Source organism: Neolamprologus brichardi, chromosome 11 (assembly GCF_056152115.1).
Source record: "Neolamprologus brichardi isolate AB-2024 chromosome 11, ASM5615211v1, whole genome shotgun sequence".
NCBI classification, from domain to species: domain Eukaryota; kingdom Metazoa; phylum Chordata; class Actinopteri; order Cichliformes; family Cichlidae; genus Neolamprologus; species Neolamprologus brichardi.
Genome location: NC_142114.1, coordinates 8282174 through 8304926, shown reverse-complemented (window position 1 = coordinate 8304926; position 22753 = coordinate 8282174). Strand labels below are relative to the sequence as shown.

General features: G+C 40.9%; 1 protein-coding gene across 2 annotated transcripts in view; it reads left to right on the top strand.

The window, feature by feature from the left end:
• Window positions 1-1566: 1566 nt before the first annotated feature.
• LOC148100480 (sulfotransferase 2B1-like) overlaps window positions 1567-22753 on the top strand; it is a 36528-nt gene continuing 15341 nt past the window's right edge. Inside the window, exons 1-4 of one of the 2 annotated variants that reach the window (XM_087848072.1) lie at window positions 1567-1789; window positions 11289-11497; window positions 11587-11713; window positions 11828-11922. In XM_087848072.1, coding sequence (XP_087704198.1) covers window positions 1648-1789; window positions 11289-11497; window positions 11587-11713; window positions 11828-11922 — 573 coding nt within the window. In that variant the 5' untranslated portion in view covers window positions 1567-1647. Of the gene's footprint in view, window positions 1790-11288; window positions 11498-11586; window positions 11923-22753 lie in introns of both variants that reach the window. The other variant, XM_087848071.1, reaches the window with a different exon arrangement.

Sequence of the window (22753 nt, the reverse complement as noted above, 5' to 3'; positions counted from 1 at the left end):
TCACTTTTCAAGCGTCACAATGGACTATGCTGTTATATATTATACACAGACACACATTATATTAACATGGACCCACTCCAAGATAAGGTCAAGATACAGAAAGGGAGAACATTCTGATACTTTCCCAGAAACACAGAGGAAATTTGAAGGCTACTTAACAAATTTTTTAAAAACCTATGATCCAGCTTTATGCTGTAGTCAGTAATGTCTGCAGCATAAGGCTGGTCATAGTTTGTTTGTTCTTTAAGTTAGTTTACTAAATACAGCCAAGACTAATTTAGTAAGAACACAAGGGTCTTTTGGTTCAGACCTGGAAATTATCAAAGCATTTTGGAATACAAAGGTTTTTTTTCTGGAAGGTATACGTACTAGGGAAAATGCACTAAGAACCAGGAACAATGCTAAAAATTAACATTGGCCCCTGATCTTCAGGCAGTACTGCATAAAAACCAGGTTTCTGTCATGAAAACTATGGGATGGGTAGAGGAGCACTTCTAGAAATCCTTGTCTGTGAACACAGGTCACAAATTCAGGTTAAAGCCCTGTCTCTCTGCAAAGGAGAAGCCACATGAACAAGAACCAGAAACATCACCATCTTCATTGAGCATCTATCCTTAACCACCAGGAGGAAGTCAAAAGTGAAACATGTATGTGACGGTGGTGCAGAGAAATGTGTCGTGAAAGTCTTAAAAAACAAATTGAAGTATGCTAACTGTGTCTTACTCAGAGGTTGTGTTAAAATGCTGTACAGTTTAGTGCAGGCTAAACAAGTTAGCTTTCTGTACTGTGAAGTCTGCAATATGACTGAAGTATGTGCTGAGAAAAACTGCCAAGAAAGTGTATGGTGTGGTGGTGGAATAAAAAATACAGGAAAATATTCGAAGGGAAAGGTTATTTATATCTGCTAAATTGAGTATGAAACCCACTGAATTGTGATAAATATATTATCATTTGGGAAAAAATATACCTCAAACATGCACTATGAAAAATCTCTGAACCTTCATGTCTATAACTTTAAGCTGCCCTAAAGTGCTTTGGAGGCAGACACATTTATATTCCAGGTCTCCAAAAAAAAAAAAAAAACCCAGATTCAAAATCAATGAAAAGCTGGAAGGTGGGTTAACTGAGTATTTGGGAAAGTAAACCCTGGGTGATTTAGTGGTAACTGAAATGTGTTTGCAAATTGCTGATGTTTTATCTCATAACTCACAACACACGTCTCTCCTCTACATAAGCTTTATAAGTTAAAAATATCAGTATCGGTATTAATATCAGCGATAGTGCCCCTGTATTGACCTGATATTAATATATATATTTTTTTTTTGCTGTATCGAACAAAACCTAATTGTAAATACGGCGCCATCACGTGCCGCCTTCACGCCCCCCTTTAAAATCTGGCTATTACTTTATTCGACAAGATTGTGGGACAGTTAATTGCTATTAGTCTGAATAGTAATTTTGAGGTCATAAGTAACATAATAAATAACTTTGGAGATGTTTAAGGAATCAAGCACTGGGTACGAGGAAAGTAAATATTTACTGTTTGATTTGCATTTTCGCTTCCTCTGTGATTTCCCACCGTGAGTGAACGTGGCGGGGAGGTGCGAAGGTTACTGACAGCGACACTTTCTCTGCATACTTCGAAAAATGTCGATTTCCGAGGAGATGTACCTGCACTATCACGGACTGATTATGCCCAAGGAAACTCACTCTTATGAGAGTTTGGAGTTTGCTCAGGGATTCAAGTTTGAAGACGACGACGTCCTGGCTGTTACATACCCGAAGTCAGGTGTGAGCTTCTGTAAAACACTCAAGCGGCTTTTACTTCACAGAAAACTGATGACTAAACCTTTGTGACGGTAATATTTGACGATAGACGCTACACCTGCGCATTTATCTGTGTAAGTGGTGTCAGACAGAGTACGCAGAGTCTGCGGGTGAGGGTGAAAATAAATGAGGTTCGCGAGTGAATTGTACGCCGTTGTTGTACAACAGTTGTTGTGCCAAAAAGTGATTGTCTGCCAAAAACTGATTTCCGGTATTTGCCAAAAACTGATTGCTTGTATTTAAACTGCTATAAGTGTTGGCCTATAATATGTGAAACACAGGGGCGATTCTAGGATCAGAGCTTTGGGGGTGCTGAGCACCCAGAGAGCTGCCCATCCAGGCAAGGTAAACTTTACTCATCACAATGAGACTTCTTCCCCGTCTCTGTCAGTCCCTGCATCCCTAAATGCCTCCAGTTGTCCCGAGTTCTCTCTGACTGCCTCCTTGGTGCATTTAAACCCCTGTTCCTCCCTGTCCTCATCGTCTGTTGTCTTCATCAACATGAAGACAACGGCATATCAGTCATCATAATTTTACCCTCTCTGTGCAAGTCTGCAAATTTCTTTATTAAATCATAAGTTTCTTAAATTCATCAAGTCTCTCTGTGCCTGGGTCCTCACAAAACATGACATCACTGTTTTGTACATTTTAACACAATTTAATCCCCACATTTTTGAAAGAATAGCAAAACACTTTTTTGAAAAGTCTGTAACAAAACCATCAAATCTGATCAAGGTTATTAAAATGCTGCCAAAGAAGAATGGATTGGAATTTTTTTTAAAAAAAACATATCCTAACCTTAATTACTGGGGAAAAATGATGAATGGTGCTCATAGTGAGTAAAAAGTAAACTGTGTGCATTTTTTGGACAGAGATTCACTTCTAAAGTGTATGTATAATACAATACAGATACATAAAAAAATACACTCCAAAAATAGAAGAGTCCTTGAAATATACAAAATATTATTAGAAAATGGAGACACTTGGCCTTTGATACAATGTATGAAAATATCTTTACTGCAGATACTACTATGGCTCTGCAGATTTTTTCTTTTCTTTTAACATGTCGCCTCACCTTGAGGTTGGTAAATCTGTCTATCACATTTTGGTGGTCAAGTCTCTCACGCATCTCTTTCTCAACTGACATCACAGCCAGGTGCTGGAGTCTGCTTTGACCCATGGTCCTTCTCAGCCAGGTATGGAGCTGACTCAAGACACTAAAAGACCTTTCACAGCTACAGCTGCTAACTGGGTTTGTTAGGGCAACCTGAATAACAGTTTTCAGTTTGGGGAAGATCCGATTATCCAGAAGATTGTACAATGTTAACATATCTGGAATGGCACCAGCCTCACTCTTGAGCTTTATAAAGTCTTTGGCAACCGTGACTTCCTCTGACTGAAGCTCAATATGGTAATGCAGTGCCAGGGCTGACAACCCAGTTTGTTTTGCAGATTCTGTATAGCAGCTTTAATATAGGGAGAACACAACTTCCAGATTGTATGAGTTGTTTGTATTAGATGTTTGTCTTTCTTTTCTTTGCCAGTTTAACAGTTCCTGTTTTGCCTGTTAGTACTCCCTGTCTGTTTTCTTAACTGGTACTTCCTGATCTTGTACTTTGTCCTCATGTTCCCCTCTTTCCTCTCTCCCTCTTTGGACTGACAATCTGTACACACACACACACACACACACACACACACAACAGGAGTTATAAGGTTAATGGACATCCAGTCAGTTAGCTAGTTAGTACCTTGGGTTCAATATCAGCACATGCACATATGGCAAAATAACCAGTTTCTCTCATTACATTTCAAACAGGACAGTGGTAACAACAGCAGGCTACGGACAATGTTAAGTTTTAGATTTTAAATAGGCTGTATACATTTCAATGAGATCAACAGGGCAGTCAAATATCGCTAATTTTACTACCGAGCAAACATCGTCGGAAAACACGTTTTCAACTAGGGCTGCCACAAACAATTATTTTGATAGTCGACTAGTCACCGATTATTTTTGCAATTAGTCGACTAATCAGATCATGCATCCATTGGACGTAAAACGTACAGCTTATTGCACCAGCATGCATCTGCTCTCATATAACTATCATTAGCTTACAGCTCTAAGTGTTTAAGGTATGTGCTAACTAAAAATAAAGACAAGATTATAGTTTATTAAATTTTAATGAAATTTGCAGATTGTTTCGGTGAAGTTTAATAAACTCATTGTTATCTAAAATATAACAGGACACCGGAGTATATTCTCGAGCATCTCACACTTCTGATAATCAGTTGTCTGCTTGACGTTTATTCAGCTGTGTAAAAACTATAACTTTAATCTCAGCCTAACCGATTTACTCAGGAACAAATAAAATAGTAAAAAAAGCCAAACAATAACATTTTTAAGTTATCTAAGTGACTTATATATGTTTAACCTGAGTAGCGAAAGACCGCAGTGGGTTTGAAAACGATTTGCCGGAGTCCGGTGTTCTCACGGCTCTAGTGAGCCTTGCCCCCGGCTAGCTATCGAGCTAGTGGGTAACAGACAAGAAAATATGTGGTGTCTTGATAAACTGAGCAGATATTTGAGGTTTACACAGCTACATTCTCGCCTGAAAATATGCTAAATGTTTATTTTGTGACCCAGAAAGAATAATAAGAGTAATATTAAAACTAACTAGCTGCCGCCATTGTTGGAAACTGAGCTGGGCTGCGCTATGAATTCTGGGACACAGCTCCTTCTTCTTCTTCGGGGTTTAACGGCAGCTGGCATCCTTGTACATGCAGTGCTGCCATCTTCTGTTTCAGTCCGTTATTACACTCTTAAATTCTACTACTTGTTCCTGCGTCTTTTGCGATCTTACAAAGCTTCAAACGACTCGTCGACTATTAAATCAGTCGTCGATGATTTTGATAGTCAAGGTAATCGTGACTAGTCGACTAATCGTGGCAGCCCTATTTTCAACACCGCAGGTTACCGTTCCTGTCGGTGGCGCTGTCACTTGGTGTTCGCTCGTTCTGTGGTATAGTATCACTTCCTGTTCCTGCTCAAACACAGTGGTGTTTCTGAGTAGCTTATTTGCTTAGCAGTTTAATTAAACAACTTCTAAATACATTCTTTTTTTCACAGTATAATCTTCACGTGCTTCATCCGAAGCACACTTTCTGTGTACTCACTACCTAATTTATAGCCAAAGTATTCACTCACTGTCTCTGTACTGTTTCGCTAGCTTAGCTCGTAGCCGACCCGTTAGCACCATGGCTACTTCACCTGTCCCTTCTGCACTTTCTTGCTCATTGTGTCAGATGTTTAGTTACTCCTCGGCCTCCTTTAGCGGTAATGATATCTGTAACAAATGTAGCATATTTGCAGCTCTGGAGGCCAGGATTACTGATCTGGAGACTCGGCTTCGCACCTTGCACTCACCCTTAGCTAGCCAGGCCCCTGTAGCTGGTGCAGCCGAAGATAGCGTAGGCCCCGCTAGCTGCTCCCCGGCAGACCCCAAGCAGCTGGGGAAAGGCTGGGTAACGGTGAGGAGGAAGCGTAGTCCTAAACAGAAGCCCCAGGTACACCACCAACCCGTTCATGTGTCTAACCGTTTTTCCCCACTCGGTGACACACCCGCTGGGGGTCAAACTCTGGTAATTGGTGATTCTGTTCTCAGACATGTGAAGCTAGAGACACCGGCAACCATAGTCAATTGTCTTCCAGGGGCCAGAGCAGGCGACATTGAAGGAAATTTAAAACTGCTGGCTAAGGGTAAACGTAAATTCAATAAAATCATAATTCACGTCGGCAGTAATGACACCCGGTTACGCCAATCGGAGGTCACTAAAATCAATATTGAATCGGTGTGCAACTTTGCCAAAACAATGTCGGACTCTGTAGTTTTCTCTGGTCCCCTCCCCAATCAGACCAGGAGTGACATGTTTAGCCGCATGTTCTCCTTAAATTGCTGGCTGTCTGAGTGGTGTCCCAGAAACGATGTGGGCTTCATAGATAATTGGCAAACCTTCTGGAGGAAACCTGGTCTTGTTAGGAGAGATGGCATCCATCCCACTTTGGATGGAGCAGCTCTCATTTCTAGAAATATGGACAAATTTATTAAACCCCTCAAAACATGACTATCCAGAGTTGGGACCAGGAAGCAGAGTTGCAGTCTTACACGCCTCTCTGCAGCTTCTCTCCTCCTGCTACCCCCCCAAAAACCCATCTCCATAGAGACTGTGTCTGCTTCCAAAAAGACAAAAAACAAACTAAAAACCAGCAACAAACAACTTAAACATTTACAAAGAAAGAACAATACAGTATCCACATCTGAACCAAAGAGTAAAACAGTGAAATGTGGATTATTAAATATTAGGTCTCTCTCTTCCAAGTCTCTGTTAGTACATGACTTAATAAATGATCAACAAATTGATTTACTCTGCCTTACAGAAACCTGGTTGCAGCAGGATGATTATGTTAGCTTAAATGAATCAACACCCCCGAGTCATTCTAACTACCAGAAATCTCGAAGCACAGGTCGAGGGGGCGGTGTGGCAGCAATTTTTCACACCAGTCTATTAATTAATGAAAGACCAAGACAGACTTTTAATTCATTTGAAAGCCTGATGCTTAACATTATCCACCCCAGCTGTGTAACTCAGAAACCAGTCTTACTTGTTATCATCTATCGTCCACCTGGGCCTTACACAGAGTTTCTGTCTGATTTCTCAGACTTTATATCTGATTTAGTTCTGAGCTCAGATAAAATAATTATTGTGGGTGATTTTAACATCCATGTTGATGCTAAAAATGACAGCCTCAACATGGCATTTAATCTGTTGTTAGACTCAATTGGTTTCTCTCAAAATGTAAAAGAACCCACCCACCACTTTAATCACACTCTAGATCTTGTTTTAACATATGACATAGAAACTGAACATTTAACAGTGTTTCCTGAAAACCCTCTCCTGTCTGATCATTTCTTGATAACATTTACATTTACAATAATTGATTACGCAGCAGTGGAGAGTGGACTTTATCAAAGTAGATGTCTTTCTGAAAGCGCTGTAACTAAGTTTAAGAATATAATCCAGCCACTGTTATCATCGTCAATGCCCTGTACCAACACAGAGCAGAGCAGCTATCTGAACGCTACCCCAACAGAGGTCGATTATCTTGTTAATAATTTCACCTCCTCACTACGTATGACTCTGGATACTGTAGCTCCAGTGAAAACTAAGGTCTCTAATCAGAAGTACATGACCCCGTGGTATAATTCTCAAACACGTACCCTCAAGCAGACGACTCGTAATCTGGAGAGGAAATGGCGTGTCACAAATTTAGAGGATCATCATTTAGCCTGGAGAAATAGTTTGTTGCTTTATAAGAAAGCCCTCCGCAAAGCCAGAACAGCTTACTATTCGTCACTGATTGAAGAAAATAAGAACAACCCCAGGTTTCTCTTCAGCACTGTAGCCAGGCTGACAAAAAGCCAGAGCTCTTTTGAGCCAACCATCCCTTTAACGTTAACTAGTGATGACTTCATGAACTTCTTCACAAATAAAATTTTTATCGTTAGAGAAAAAATTACCAATAATCATCCCACAGATGTAATATTATCTACAGCTACTTGTAGTTCCATTGATGTTAAGTTAGACTCTTTTTTTCCAATCGATCTTTCTGAGTTAACGTCAATAATTACTTCCTCCAAACCATCAACGTGTCTTTTAGACCCCATTCCTACAAAACTGCTCAAAGAAGTTCTGCCACTGATTAATTCTTCGATCTTATATATGATCAACCTATCTCTAATAATCGGCTATGTACCACAGGCCTTCAAGGTGGCTGCAGTTAAACCTTTACTCAAAAAGCCATCTCTAGACCCAGCAGTCTTAGCTAATTATAGGCCAATCTCCAACCTTCCTTTCATATCAAAAATCCTTGAAAGAGTAGTTGTCAAACAGCTAACAGATCATCTGCAGAGGAATGGTTTATTTGAAGAGTTTCAGTCAGGTTTCAGAGCTCATCACAGCACAGAAACAGCTTTAGTGAAGGTTACAAATGATCTTCTTATGGCCTCTGACAGTGGACTCATCTCTGTGCTTATCCTTCTTGACCTTAGTGCAGCATTCGATACTGTTGACCATAATATTCTATTAGAGCGATTAGAACATGCTGTAGGTATTACAGGTATTGCACTGCAGTGGTTTGTATCATATCTATCTAATAGACTCCAATTTGTGCATGTAAATGGAGAGTCCTCTTCACACACTGAGGTTAATTATGGAGTTCCACAGGGTTCAGTGCTAGGACCAATTCTGTTTACATTATACATGCTTCCCCTAGGCAGCATCATTAGAAGACATAGCATACATTTTCACTGCTATGCAGATGACACCCAGCTCTATCTGTCCATGAAGCCAGATAACACACACCAATTAGTTAAACTGCAGGAATGTCTTAAAGACATAAAAACTTGGATGGCCACTAACTTTCTGCTTCTCAACTCAGATAAAACTGAGGTCATTGTACTCGGCGCTGAAAAGCTTAGAAATTTGGTATCTAACCAGATTCTTACTCTGGATGGCATTACCTTGGCCTCCAGTAACACTGTGAGGAACCTTGGAGTCATTTTTGACCAGGATATGTCCTTCAACGCACATATTAAACAAATATGTAAGACTGCGTTCTTCCATTTGCGCAACATCTCTAAAATTAGAAATATCCTGTCTCAGAGTGACGCTGAAAAACTAGTTCATGCATTTATTACTTCCAGGCTGGACTACTGCAATTCATTATTATCAGGATGTCCAAAAAACTCACTGAAAAGCCTTCAGTTAATCCAAAATGCTGCAGCAAGAGTACTGACAGGGACTAGAAAGAGAGAGCATATTTCTCCTGTTTTGGCTTCCCTTCATTGGCTTCCTGTTAAATCCAGAATTGAATTCAAAATCCTGCTCCTCACATACAAGGTCTTAAATAATCAGGCCCCATCTTATCTTAATGACCTTGTAGTACCATATCACCCTATTAGAGCACTTCGCTCTCGCTCTGCAGGCCTACTTGTTGTTCCTAGAGTATTTAAAAGTAGAATGGGAGGGAGAGCCTTCAGTTTTCAGGCCCCTCTTCTGTGGAACCAGCTTCCAGTTTGGATTCGGGAGACAGACACTATCTCTACTTTTAAGATTAGGCTTAAAACTTTCCTTTTTGCTAAAGCATATAGTTAGGGCTGGACCAGGTGACCCTGAATCCTCCCTTAGTTATGCTGCAATAGATGTAGGCTGCCGGGGGATTCCCATGATGCATTGAGTTTTTCCTTTCCAGTCACCTTTCTCACTCACTATGTATTAATAGACCTCTCTGTATTGAATCGTATCTGTTATTAATCTCTGTCTCTCTTCCACAGCATGTCTTTATCCTGTCTTCCTTCTCTCACCCCAACCGGTCGCAGCAGATGGCCGCCCCTCCCTGAGCCTGGTTCTGCCGGAGGTTTCTTCCTGTTAAAAGGGAGTTTTTCCTTCCCACTGTCGCCAAAGTGCTTGCTCATAGGGGGTCATATGATTGTTGGGCTTTTCTCTGTATCTATGAAGCGCCTTGAGGCGACATTTGTTGTGATATGGCGCTATATAAATAAAATTGAATTGAATTGAATTGAATTACCTGGTGTAATGTTTTTCAGTTAAAAAGAAACATGGTCTGACTCCTACCTAACTATATAAAGAATAACTGAAAGTTAAATGCAGCTAATATGTCCTGTTTTAAGCCAGGCACTTCCACCTCCGCTCCGCTGCGTCTCAGCCACCATCGCTCTGGCAGCAACGACGCTAGAGCGAGTAGGAGAGAGCCAAGCTGGAACAAATCATTTTGGGAGGGGGGAGGGGTTATCTATACTTTTGTTGTTAAAATGTTCCATCTCAATTAAGTACTGTATGCTTTTTATACTTTTAGTAGTGTGTCCCACAAACAGCAAATATTTTCAAAAAAAGTAAGACATCTTTGGGGGTGCTTTGATTCATTTTGGGGGTGCTGAAGCACCTCCAAAACTGGGCTAAAATCGCCCCTGGTGAAACATATGTCAAATGCATCCCTTATGGATGACATAAAGTCATCTTGAGCCACAAACAACATTAGTGTAACAAGGTAGAAGCCGCAATCAGTTTTTGGCAGTGACTTTTACGTAACCTTTATTTATGCAGTTAAAAAAATGTCATTAACATTAAAAATGTCTTTTGTAAGAGTAAGCTGGCCAAGAGGACAGCAGAAATGGCAGCAAATATTACAATAGTTATGTAAAAATATTTTAAGTGGGGATAATGGACCAGATTGGTTATAATGTAAGTACAATAACACAGAGTTGTAAAGATACTTGAAAAACAGATAATTTTTTAATTCTATATATAACCCCTTTGTAAACCCTGTTCACCAAAGTCTGTTTACGAACATACGTAAAGATATTACACATAAACAATATACAGAAACATTGGAAATCAGTTTTTGGCAGGAAATCACTTTTTGGCACAACACCGTCCTTGAACAGTTTGCTGCTCAACCTGAATGTTCACTATTACCAGTTTGCCTTTGAAGGCTAGAGACTGCATAAACCTGTATATGTGGTTAAGTAAGCCTAGATACTGTGCACTATGCAAGAGTTATGCAAAGTTTTTCCAGTCACTCCAAAGCCGTGTGTCAACTGTTATGATATTGTGAAAAATGATGCAAATGGCTGTGGTGAACACGTACTTCAAGAAGAGGGAGGAACATAGAGGGATGTATAAAAGTGTATAAAATGTGCAGTTTGAAGGAAATGGGAGTCTGCAAGGTAGTGGCAGGTGAGAATGTAGCTAGGCAGATGAGTCGCTGAAGTTGAAGAGCAAAGAATGTTGCACAGAGTTCAGAGAGGATTTAAGATAGCTCTGGGTGGAAGGCAAGGGTTATCAGATGTCTGGGAAAACTGTCCAGAATGTGTCCTCTGGATAGTTTCCAAACAACAAGTAGACTTGTTGTGAAAAGAAGAACTACAGGAAAGTATCCAAAGTGAAGAAAGACTTGAGTACTGGGAGCTTGTCATACAGCAAAGAGAGCGCTTACGAAAGGAAATGGTTTATAATGAGTTGTATGTGAGGCTGCACACTAAGAAAAGAAAATGAGGCTTGTAACAACTGGCTAGTCCAGACAAGGTAGAAAGGATGTCCAGCAGATTATCGTGGTTAATGACAAAGATGAAATATACCAACAAGTGAAAAGAGTGTGTTGAGATGATGGAAAGCACTGCACCTGGCACTCATGTGTGTGTATGATGTGCAGGATCTTTAATTGGAGAGCAGTTACAAACTGTGCTCACATTTACTAAGACCGATTTTCACAAGCGTTCCTGATACTAAGCACCGGTTCCCACTACTGTTTCTGTTAACCCGTTATGCAGTTATACTTGAAGACCTGTAGCTCATACTCATTTATTTTTTTATTGCTATTTCTTCAGGTACAATCTGGATGCAGGAGATTCTCCCACTGGTGCTGAATGGGGGGGATCTGACCCCCATACATACCATTCCTAACTGGGACAGAGTCCCATGGCTGGGAGAGAAACACCTGGCACGGGTGGTGGATAAGCTGGCATCTCCACGGGCACTGGTCTCACATTTTCCCTACAACCTCATGCCCCCTTCCTTCTGTGCCTCCAAAGCAAAGGTAATGACTCTGTGTGATATTCCCAATGTGTTCCTGATTGTGTAAGAGACTTTACACACACGTATGTTTTTGCACTCTTTCTGCTGTAGGTGATCTACGTCATGAGGAACCCAAAGGACATCATGGTGTCTTCATACTACTTCCACCAGATGGCCGGCTTCCTTGAGGATCCAGGAACCTTTGATGAGTTCATGGATAAATTTCTTGAGGGCAAAGGTCAGAGATCACATATGCACAAGAGGAGACATGCAAGAAAATCAATATTTGCAAGTTCTATCACAATAGTGGTTGGATCTGTAACTGGTCAGCCAATGTCTGCTTTATTTGCAGTGCTGTTTGGAAAATGGACAGACCACGTGAAGAGTTGGAGAAACAGTGAACTGGGAGACAGAATAATGTACATTACATATGAAGAAATGGTTCAGGTAAAAACACTTCCAATGTTTTCACTGAAAGGAAAGTATTTCATGTGAGGTTTTTTTTTTTTTTGACTAAACTACCAGACGCAGTGTCTCATAGTGCACTGCATTGTCAGTGTGTGCGTGCACACTATGAGAGACAGGTGTAACAGAGAGCTGCCATTACCTGCACAGAATAAATATTTTAACTCACACTTTCTCGTGTTATATTTTCAATTGTCATATTGTGCATTGAAGTAAACAGAAAGTAATTGAAGGACTGTTGAAACTTTATTCATTATCAGGTCATCAGCTGAATTACATGAGCAGGTGTTGTTAGCTGTGTGTGTATTTGTGGGTGCGGTTGTCTTGCTCAACTTCAGCCTGCAACTTGTCACTACGGCATTCGCCTACAATATACAAGTAAAGAAAGCGATCTATATCAATATACAAATCTGTTGGTTAAATAACATGAATTTTTGCAAATATAAATCATAGTAGTCAGCTAGAACCTCATAGAAAGAAATAGTTTTTTCAGCCTTTTACTCACCTCTGCTGCCTCGAGGTTGCAATGTTATGATTGGGGAAGATTGTGCCCCAGGCAGTGTTGGGAAGGTTACTTTTAAAATGTATTCCACTACAGATTACAGAATACATGCCCCAAAATGTATTTTGTAACGTATTCCGTTACGTTACTCAGTGAGAGTAACGTATTCTGAATACTTTGGATCACTTAACATATTATCATGCTTTTTACAACTGCATGAATGTACTGCTGCTGTGTGATTTATTACTATTACTGAAGGTCTGCGGCTCCAAACCGTAGTAAAGGGACCTCTGGCTAATACGTCGGTTCCGTGTCGGGCTTGTAGCCAGGGCTGGACTGGGACAAAAAATTGACCCGGGCATTTTGACTAGAGACCGCCCCCCCAGGTATTATAGGAAAAGCCATAAAGCCTTTGAATGAAAACAGACGCTGTTGTGACAGTGATGTACACTGTCTTGTTGGTATATGTATGATTTCTATACATTTTACATCAGATAACAACTTTGGTTGTAAGCATCAGATAATTAATAAAAGCGAGACGTTTTAAATGAGAATAAGAACGTGTTTCTTTGTGCCCCCCTTTCCCTGTTAATGCCCTACCTGGCCCCCTGGCAAAACATACTAGACCCGCCCCTGCACAGTTACCAGCTGTCAGCGTAAAAAAGGATCCTGGTGTTATTTGTCTCTCAGAAACAGTTCATAACTTCCCTTCAACTCATTCATGTCACCTAAAAGGTAAACCTGTTTCTCAATCACCTGTTCAGCTCTGATGATTCAGTAAGGACATCTCCTGGTTTCATCTTCATGTTTCCCTCTCGCCACATATACAAACCGATATCATGACCATGAGAGATCATGAGTTATTGTAACTGACTGTAAAAGGTCAGCACAATGAAAATAAACTACACCTAAACTTGGTTTATATCTGACCCAGATAGACTGCAGGTCATAACTTCTTACCTGAAGTTCAGTTCACCTGACACTCAGACCTGCGTCTGCCTCGGGTCTCTCCTTCTCCTGCCTCACCTTTCTCTCATCCACCTGCTGGCCTCCACCACTTGCTAATGTTACTGAATCTGTGGAAGTTCCGCGATAGCCACCACCAAACAACTGAGTTATTTTTACACACCGGCCAGCATCTGGCCAATCCACCACCTTTCATTGTTTATACCATTACAAAAAAAAAAAAAAAATCATCGGCCCATAAAAACAAAAAAATCACCATCGGCCCACCGGGCAAATGCCCGGTATGCCCGATGGCCAGTCCAGCTATGCTTGTAGCCAAAAAATAGAGACAGAGAGAGGCGTTGAAAGGCTGCTCCAACGGAACTTATTGTTTCGGAGGAAAACACGAACACAGTGTACACTCGAGTCTTAATAGCTTACTTACAACTGGGCTCTTCAGGCACTCTTCTTGGCTGCAGTGGTTATTATTGTTTCTGCTCGGTGACAGCTCGTACTTTTCCACTCACATTTTTCTCCCTCCTCGCGCTCACAGACACATAACGGGTATGGCAGTCCATTCTCCCTGTAGCACGGACTACACTGCCATAAGGCTACATTCTTTAGGCCTATTAGCTTAGCACAACAACAACAACAACAAAAAAGCACTCTCTCACCCAGGAAACACACAGTCGCAGAGAGAGCGCGTCACCATGGCAACCGTAACGCTGCCGCCTGGATCAACAGAACATAGCTGTCAAACAAAACCCAAACAGGCCTGACCCGCCACAATATGAAACAGGAAAACACCGCCGTGTAATCCATTTATTTCAACAAAGTAACTGTATTCTAAATACCACCTTTTTAAACGGTAACTGTAACAGAATACAGTTACTCATATTTTGTATTTTAAATACTTAACGGCGGTACATGTGTTAAGAGATATATTCTAAAACACTTCTTCAGCAGAGAATCAGAGAGGAGAAACACACAGAATTTCTTGCTAGCAAGGGCAGCCTAGAGTGAGACTCAGAGACTCGCCCTGAGGACCTGCCCTGGTCCTTTATTTATACACTACAGTGGGTGCTTGTTTGGTGTGTGTGTGGTGTGTGTGTGTGTGTGGTGTGTGTGTGTGTGAGGGGGGGTCAGAGTGTGACCCCATAAAGACTTCCCTAAAACTGCTGGTCTGGAAAGTCCAGCAGTTCATCAAACCAAAACCACTTAGACTGGAAACAGATATAACTACGTTAATCCTACCGTAAAACAATAAAACAAGGTACGAACTTTCTCATGCTCCTAGGATGTGGGGGTGAAAGCCAGAACACCCTGGAATGTTACAGACTTCCTAGGATGAGACATCCTTTCAATAAACACAAATGGTTACATGCAGTATTCTACCATATTCAAACTTATATCATTAAAAGTTTATACTGACTACTAAGTACAATTTTCCATTGACATTCCCTCCTGTTGTCAGTATAAATTAAAATGAGATATCAGTATGTAACATCTTGTTGTACATTTTCTGTCACATCGTCATTGGTCACACAAAGTCTTCATGTTCCAACAGGTCGGAGTCATTATCATCACTTGTCATGGCTATGTATGCAGCAACAGTGGAAAATATTATGCGGTTAATCAAGAGTTTTAAACATGGCAGTATACATGTTACAAAGACACAAAATAAAAGTAGAAATATCCCAACTCCGATGAGTAGTCTTTTTAGCACCTGTAACCAGGAGCCAGTGTAAAGCCAAGAAAACCAGTCACTTGTATCGCTTACATAGTCCTGATTTTGGGCCTGCAGGATTTGTCTCAAAGGCGTGCTGGGCATATGAGAGTAGACATAATAGTCTGTATTTGCTGATTCTGTCTTTGTCCTGTAAAGGTGAGCGTCGTAGTCAAGGTAACCAGGAGGGTCCACCTTCCCATGGCTACGTACAGGTCCGTCACACCCTACTACTTGGTTACTCTAGAGTTGGCCAATGGCTGGAGGTTGAAGTGCGAGCAATTCCCTACGGGCGCCCAATCAGCACTTCCCCCTCGCCACTGAAGCAACCAAGTGAGGGTGAAACTTTCCTCTACTAGTTGATTTCTGTGGAGGAAGTGGAATCCTCTGGGACCTCAACCTTTTTGCAGTGGCTCTGATGTATCCAGGAGGGTCTCTCCGCTATTTTGCAGGCAGTTGGAGTGGTCAGAAGCACTTGAAATGGCCTCTATCAACCCCCATCACCTTGCTTTAGGCCTTCGTCCTGCGATAGGAATATTTATGACTCTTCTATTGTCCATCCTCTGCAGAAAAACCCCTCTGTGGAAAGGGTGCTGGGTCCAGTTATCTTACTGCTGTTATGATCCCAGCAGTCTTCAGAGTGTCATCATATGCACAGTACAGTGACACAGCATTAGGTGATGTTCATAGGAAATTGCTGTCATCACCACCATAGCTTCTGGTTCCTGTGCTTTTCACAGAATCATGATGTCATCCTCGGACTCCCCCTGCGCTGTCGATGGAGCTTGGCACGCCCCCCTCATCCTTCAGGTGCCCGTCTGTTGTCCACAATCTCCTCTGTTGGCCTCTGGAAATCCCCCTTGGCACAGCTCTCATTCCAACGCAGTTTCGTGGTCCTTGCTTCTCATGATGGGCCCTAACCAGCTTGACCTTTGACCTCAACCACTGCCTGGGCTGTCAGCTATGCCTGGAATGGTTCTTGTTTCTCACTGGGCCTCTGAAGATTTTTCAGGAGATGACTGCTGCACCTGTATTTCCTTGCTAGGAGGAAAAACTTCTATTTGGAGAGCATGTCAACAATCATCAAACCACATTCTTTAGTTCAGTGAACTTCACTTATAGGCCATCAAAGCCTCATCTGAGCATGGATGCACCACTTGCATAGGTTTGATACCCGTTGAATGAACTGTTAATCACACAAATCGCTGCAAAAATCATATAAAACATAGTTTAATGTTAATTCATTGTTCATGTTAATCCTGGACCCCTCCTCTTGACGAGTCAACTCATCAAAACCAGATTCCTGTCTTAAAGAAAAAGGTTAGCTAGATCATGTCCCAAGCAACATCAGGGCATCTCCTCCTCTGGAGCAGAACCACCCCGGACCTATAACCCTGCAATAAAAGATGTTAGTGTGTTTTGCATATTAAGTTTGCTTAAAAACGGGCTCCGCCAGGAGCCTGCATACACACCATCATGGCCTGAAAAACAAGATCTGGAAGTGAAATCAAACTTCACACTTATAAACAATTATATCATAAGAGTAATAAAGCATTCAACATCAGCAAGACAAGTATCATGTGCAGGTTTTTTCAAATCAGTAAACTACAATTAGTTCCATAATTTGCCTCAGACATGGATCATCCCATGTACTCAGTCAACATTAATGTAATCGGTGACTTCTCTTAAGCAAAGTCACTCCACTCATCAATCACTATGAGCTCAATGGTGGTTAGCTAATGAGCCCCATATTAAATTATTCCATAAACACTGCATCTCTTATTTGTTTTTCTCATGTTACTTGTCCGCTTCTGCTGAATTCTCTACATGTACTCTTAGAAAAACAAACATTAGCAATACACATTGACCATCCCGATGGTCAGACACAGGTCGACAGTTTCCAAAGGTGCCATAAAAAGACCATAAAGTTAACCATCCATAGCTGTGGAAAGAAGTGACACTAGTTTTCAACACAGGAAACTTCTCATCAACATATAGCCTGTAACTACAATTTTCTTCATACAAAATCTCAGTAATCCTGTGGTAGAAAAACATTAACTAGTTGTCCTGTTATAAATTACATGATCAAACCACATGAAGAATTGTAATGCTGTAGAGAAGAAAATGTAAATGTTAGCGCTGCGCGGGTGTATACACTCTTTCTCACAGTAATCTCTGTGAGCAACACAAACCCATGAATAACACACCCCTGGTAGATTCACAAACACAGAAAGTGGCATTTAAAAGGTTAAATCATCACGCAACCTCAAATGTTGCTGGCATCTTTCTGCTCCTGTAAAAGGAAACACACATAGATTCATCCACCCTTTTGTCCTGTCTAGGTGGAGGTTAACCTTGAGTAGTGGTCAAGTCTTGTCAGCTTTTATCAGTCAGTCAGTTTGTTTTTATTTCCATTCATTCATTCATTCATCCATTCTTTCTTTCTTTCTTTGCTGATAGTGGAAACTATCGCCGCATTTGATTTCCACCCTCAGCAAAATGACGTCATTTCAAAAGAAAAAGAAGAACTTTAGCTCGGATTACCTCGCTGAATCCTTTTTAGGCAGGGACTCTCATTTTCTAATTGTCCCAAATAAGTGGCTTTCTCCTGAGCCCATTTCAATGTGGAGAAACTCACTTGTAACAATTTTCTCAACGACGTATCGTATAGCGCTTCTAATCGTGCAGATCTGCTCAAACAGAGATTATCAAACAAAACTTTCAGTGCACTGTGAAAGTATCAAAATAAAAAGGCCTTGTTAAGTCATGACACAAGCTCCTCATCTCAGGAGGGTAAATCATACCATTGGCATGGTTTATCATACTATCATACTAATTGGCAGGCTCAACTTCACAACAAAAGAAAAATCATCAGCTAGATTCACTCCAAACCAACCATCAGCTGCACAACACACAACATAACCCTAATATGTTATGAGTTTAATCCCCAAGTCTGTGCCTTTCACTCATTTGGGCCACAGATCCATATTATCCAGTATTTCTTTTTTCCCGTCATCATAAAACGTGAGACATGTCATCAGCTATTTCACAAAAGACGTTTGTTCTTACGTATTCAGAGTTGTGTATCTGGGTGCAGGATTCACTCGCACATCAAAACAGGAAACTCAGTGTTTTAGAGTCTCCACTCTAACAAACTCCAACACATCTCATTCACTCGTGCTAAGATTCAGTCACCTTTCCTCAATCTAAGAACGATCAACTAATTTGCATATCAGCTATTAACCCACTAAGATGACAGGACAACAGAAATGCATATTCAAAATGTTATCACAAAAATAGAATTTCCCTCATACAGTAAATTACTTATGCTGCATCAATCAAGCAGGAAGCACCTCCCAATTTACTATATTAACAACTAAATTTATTGTCTGATTTCTGGTTGGTCAAACCAGAATCTTTTTTCCCACAAAAGTTAAACTGTTGTCCTGCAACCTAGAGAGTCAATTTTTGGCATTGGATAAATTCAGCATTTGATAACAAGTGTCTGTTAAATTCACACTATTTTAACACTGATGAGAGATAACAAGCTGATCTTCATTGCATGTGTGTTTGTGTTATTAGGCAGGTTTAATGCATGTCTGTGGAGCTGCATCTCCAGCAGAACATGTTCTTAAAACTGCCTTTCCTACACATTTCTCTGCGATTATTTAATCATTTTGTAACTAATGTGCTATGAGTCCATTGATCTTTGCATCACTTCTCGTCACACTAAGTGACTTGGACAAGATGGTAAACAGACTCACATGCTTAAGATGTTGTCTAATCTTCATGAGTTCTCTTGTGTTTGGAAGTGTTAGTAGGGTTAATGCATGTTCTGCTTGTGTGTGTGTGATTTTGTATGTTTCTTTTTGCAGTGTTTCAGACTCCTTCACAATTTCCCACTTAAGCAGTCAGTTTTGTTTTTCCCAGGTTTGCTAACCCAAATTTTGATTTCCCATATTGAAAACAAAATTCCTATGTGTTCTCACCACTCCTCTCACTCTGTTGTCCTCTCCCACTTCAACAGTCCAATAGCAGGCAGTTCTCCTTCAGCTTTGTCCTGTGTTTCACTGTCTCTTCTTGCCATTTTACTCCAAAGGTGGCAAATGTCAAACTCCAACAGTCTCCTCAGTTCTCCTCAAACGTTCTTTTCACATGCACAGTGAATTTGCAGCTTGTTGGGAACACAGTACCATTCATCCAATCAGGCAGGATGATGGGTTTGCTCTTCTTCTCTGATGCTGTTTGTCCACACTGCTGCTGCTTGCTGGGAGTCTTTGCTCAGGACTCTGATGCTGTCTCTTTATCTGCCATGTTATTGCTCTTTGGAGCTGCATTCCTTGTCTTCAGGGAGGAGTGAGAGCTCACTTGTGAGTTTGAGAGACACATGGAGCTGTAAATAAGTTAGCCAGAAACTTGGCCTGAATGTTTCTAATGATGTTAAACTATAACTTTCTTCCGACCGCTGCATGTGGAAAATTGATTCAGGTCTGCTTGTCACCTGAAAGTGACAAACTAAGACATTTTCATTATTATTATCACTGCTTAATCAACACACACAACTCTCTCTCTCTCTCTGTTTTTGTGAACAGTCCTTTCTTAAAAGCAGAAAATAAGATTGTAGTTGTTCTTGGCTGATCAACACAAAACCTTTTTCCTATGATTATTTTTCATCTACAATGTAAATTTTGTCTCTTTTTCACTCTTTTTTTTTCTTCTTTACAATAGCTGGTGACCTGCAGAATCACCGCTCTCACAATCAGATGCAATTACTTTTACACAGCGCACAAAAACACTGTGACGTCAGACACATTCACACTCACTTTTTTCATCTGCGTAAATAAATCATTTGGCCAATGACATGTGCCATTGTGATCCATAAATATGATCACAAGTTTATTTAACTATTTTTCAACCCACCAAAACAAATAAACAAAAACATAATGCTGATGCTATGAACACTCCACACACATGAGTCAAGATGCAGGAAAACTGCTCACGGAAACGCTTCACACTCCAGTTATCATAGTTATCATAGTTTCGTTTCCCTCTCTTTTATGAGTTCTTAGCCAGATCTCAATCTGATAATGTGTAGCTTGCTCATCAGCTCAGAAGAGACCACAACGCAACCTCACACAGTGGTTGCGTGCTTTGCCCCACAGTGGCAAAGACTTGCACTTTCATATTCAATTCAGCTTCTCCATCATGTAGTTTTCAGCTGCTTCATACAGGGTTCAGCATATTAGTTGTTTTCATAGGTGTGCTCTATATCTCAACAATGGCTCATATTAGGATGACAGTTTTTCAAACAGGTCAAGTGCCTCTATGCACGTAATTAGTTAAAGTATTTACCTATTTTACTTCATATGTCATTGTACTGAATTTGAGCAACCCTAAGCTTAATGCAGATTACTTTCAACAATTATCCTCCTCACATCATGACTGACTGAGGTGCCTCTTCATATTAATATTATTTCATCATTAACACCAGTTTACAGGTTGTTATCCTCGCTATTATTAGTATGAATACATTAAAGATAAGCTGTAATTTAGCCTTTTGTTTATTTTACTTTATTCCTCTTGTATTTATATCTATTCAGTCGGGTTTGTTTCCAACCCTTTTTAAACTACTACTACTTTGATCTCTAATTTTCACTTGGTGATTTTTACGTTCTTCCTAGTCTGAACTGCTCTCTTCACCTGAGCTGCTATCCGATTCTGAGTTACTGTCTTTGTTTCTTACAGTCACGTACAAAATGTCCCTCTTTTCCACACCTCCAGCATGTAGTGCTAAAGCCACTGTTTGGTGTGTGTGTAGCTCTGCCTCTACCTCTTGCTCTTCCACTATGCATTCCTCTCCCTTTCTTTTGGATTAGTCCTGCTCCGGCTTGTTGTTTTTCTAAACATTTCTCATCAGGTGTTAATTTCGCTTGTTTATTCTCCATTTTCAAAGATTTTGCTGGGCCGTCGCTGGCACGCTTGACTTCAGAGTGGTTTACTGATACGGCCTTCGACTTCACCCTAACGGTGAAGCGGTATCAGTTTTATGAGATGAAACTCAACCGTTCTCCTTTGTCGCCAGTACTTGAGCCTCAGCAAAGAAAACAAAAATGGAAGTAATTCAGCAGCTTATTGTGCTGTAAAATCAATTATTACTTCCAGACACACACACATATAGACATTTGCGCGCTAATTTGTCACGAAGTATTTTCAGCTACCTCTAAAACTAGTCTAAACACAGTTCCTTTTGGCGAACTTAAACCTATTTTAATTTCTCTGTCTCAACGTGTTTTCATTTGCTTAAACGTATTTTAATTTGTCACGAAGTAATTTCAGCTACCTCTAAAACTAGTCTAAACACAGTTCCTTTTGGCGAACTCAACCTATTTTATCTTTTTACGAAGTAATTACGACTACTTTTAAAACCTAAATTTAATTCAGTTCCTTTCGGCAAACTCAACCTAATTTATCACGTGACTTTAAACCTTTGCGGCCGTTTTATATACCAAAATAGTGTTTCTCACCCTCCGACGTCTCACTGGTGATTCGGATCATCAGACTGAATCCCAGCGCCGTGGACCAGGCCACCGGCCCAGACCCGAATTCAAGTCCTGGGGCTCTCTCCTCGTCTAAGAGGGCTGTGCACAGGCTTCAGTGCTGGTTCCCCACGGCGTCAGGAATCAGTGCTGGATCTTGGAACAGAGTCACAGATAACAGTTCTGATGTTTTCTGCTCCGGCTCGAAGGACCAAATAATGTTAAGAGATATATTCTAAAACACTTCTTCAGCAGAGAATCAGAGAGGAGAAACACACAGAATTTCTTGCTAGCAAGGGCAGCCTAGAGTGAGACTCAGAGACTCGCCCTGAGGACCTGCCCTGGTCCTTTATTTATACACTTCAGTGGGTGCTTGTTTGGTGTGTGTGTGGTGTGTGTGTGTGTGTGGTGTGTGTGTGTGTGAGGGGGGGTCAGAGTGTGACCCCATAAAGACTTCCCTAAAACTGCTGGTCTGGAAAGTCCAGCAGTTCATCAAACCAAAACCACTTAGACTGGAAACAGATATAACTACGTTAATCCTACCGTAAAACAATAAAACAAGGTACGAACTTTCTCATGCTCCTAGGATGTGGGGGTGAAAGCCAGAACACCCTGGAATGTTACAGACTTCCTAGGATGAGAAATCCTTTCAATAAACACAAATGGTTACATGCAGTATTCTACCATATTCAAACTTATATCATTAAAAGTTTATACTGACTACTAAGTACAATTTTCCATTGACATCATCATCACTTCCAGGCCAGGCCAGACAGCTGTGGGTGGGTCTCTGCTCGACTGGACCACCACTGCAGCGGGGAGTCTGTCTCGCTGGTGATGGATTCTGCTCTGTACAAACTCAGAGCCCTGTTGCACAGGGTGTCCTCATCTCAATCAGAGTCTGAAGACAAATGTAACCCTGGTAAGATTTACAGCAATCAGAAGTACAGGGTTCTTTGAATGCATCGTAGTTCTTGTTTGATAGTTTAATTTCCGGGCATGCCCTGAAGGCATCATCTGCAGCTCGGTGCGCGTGAAGGTGTGGTGTAGGGGAAAAAAGACGGCAAGGAAAAACTCCATGCTGCCGCAGAGCACGGTTTTCCA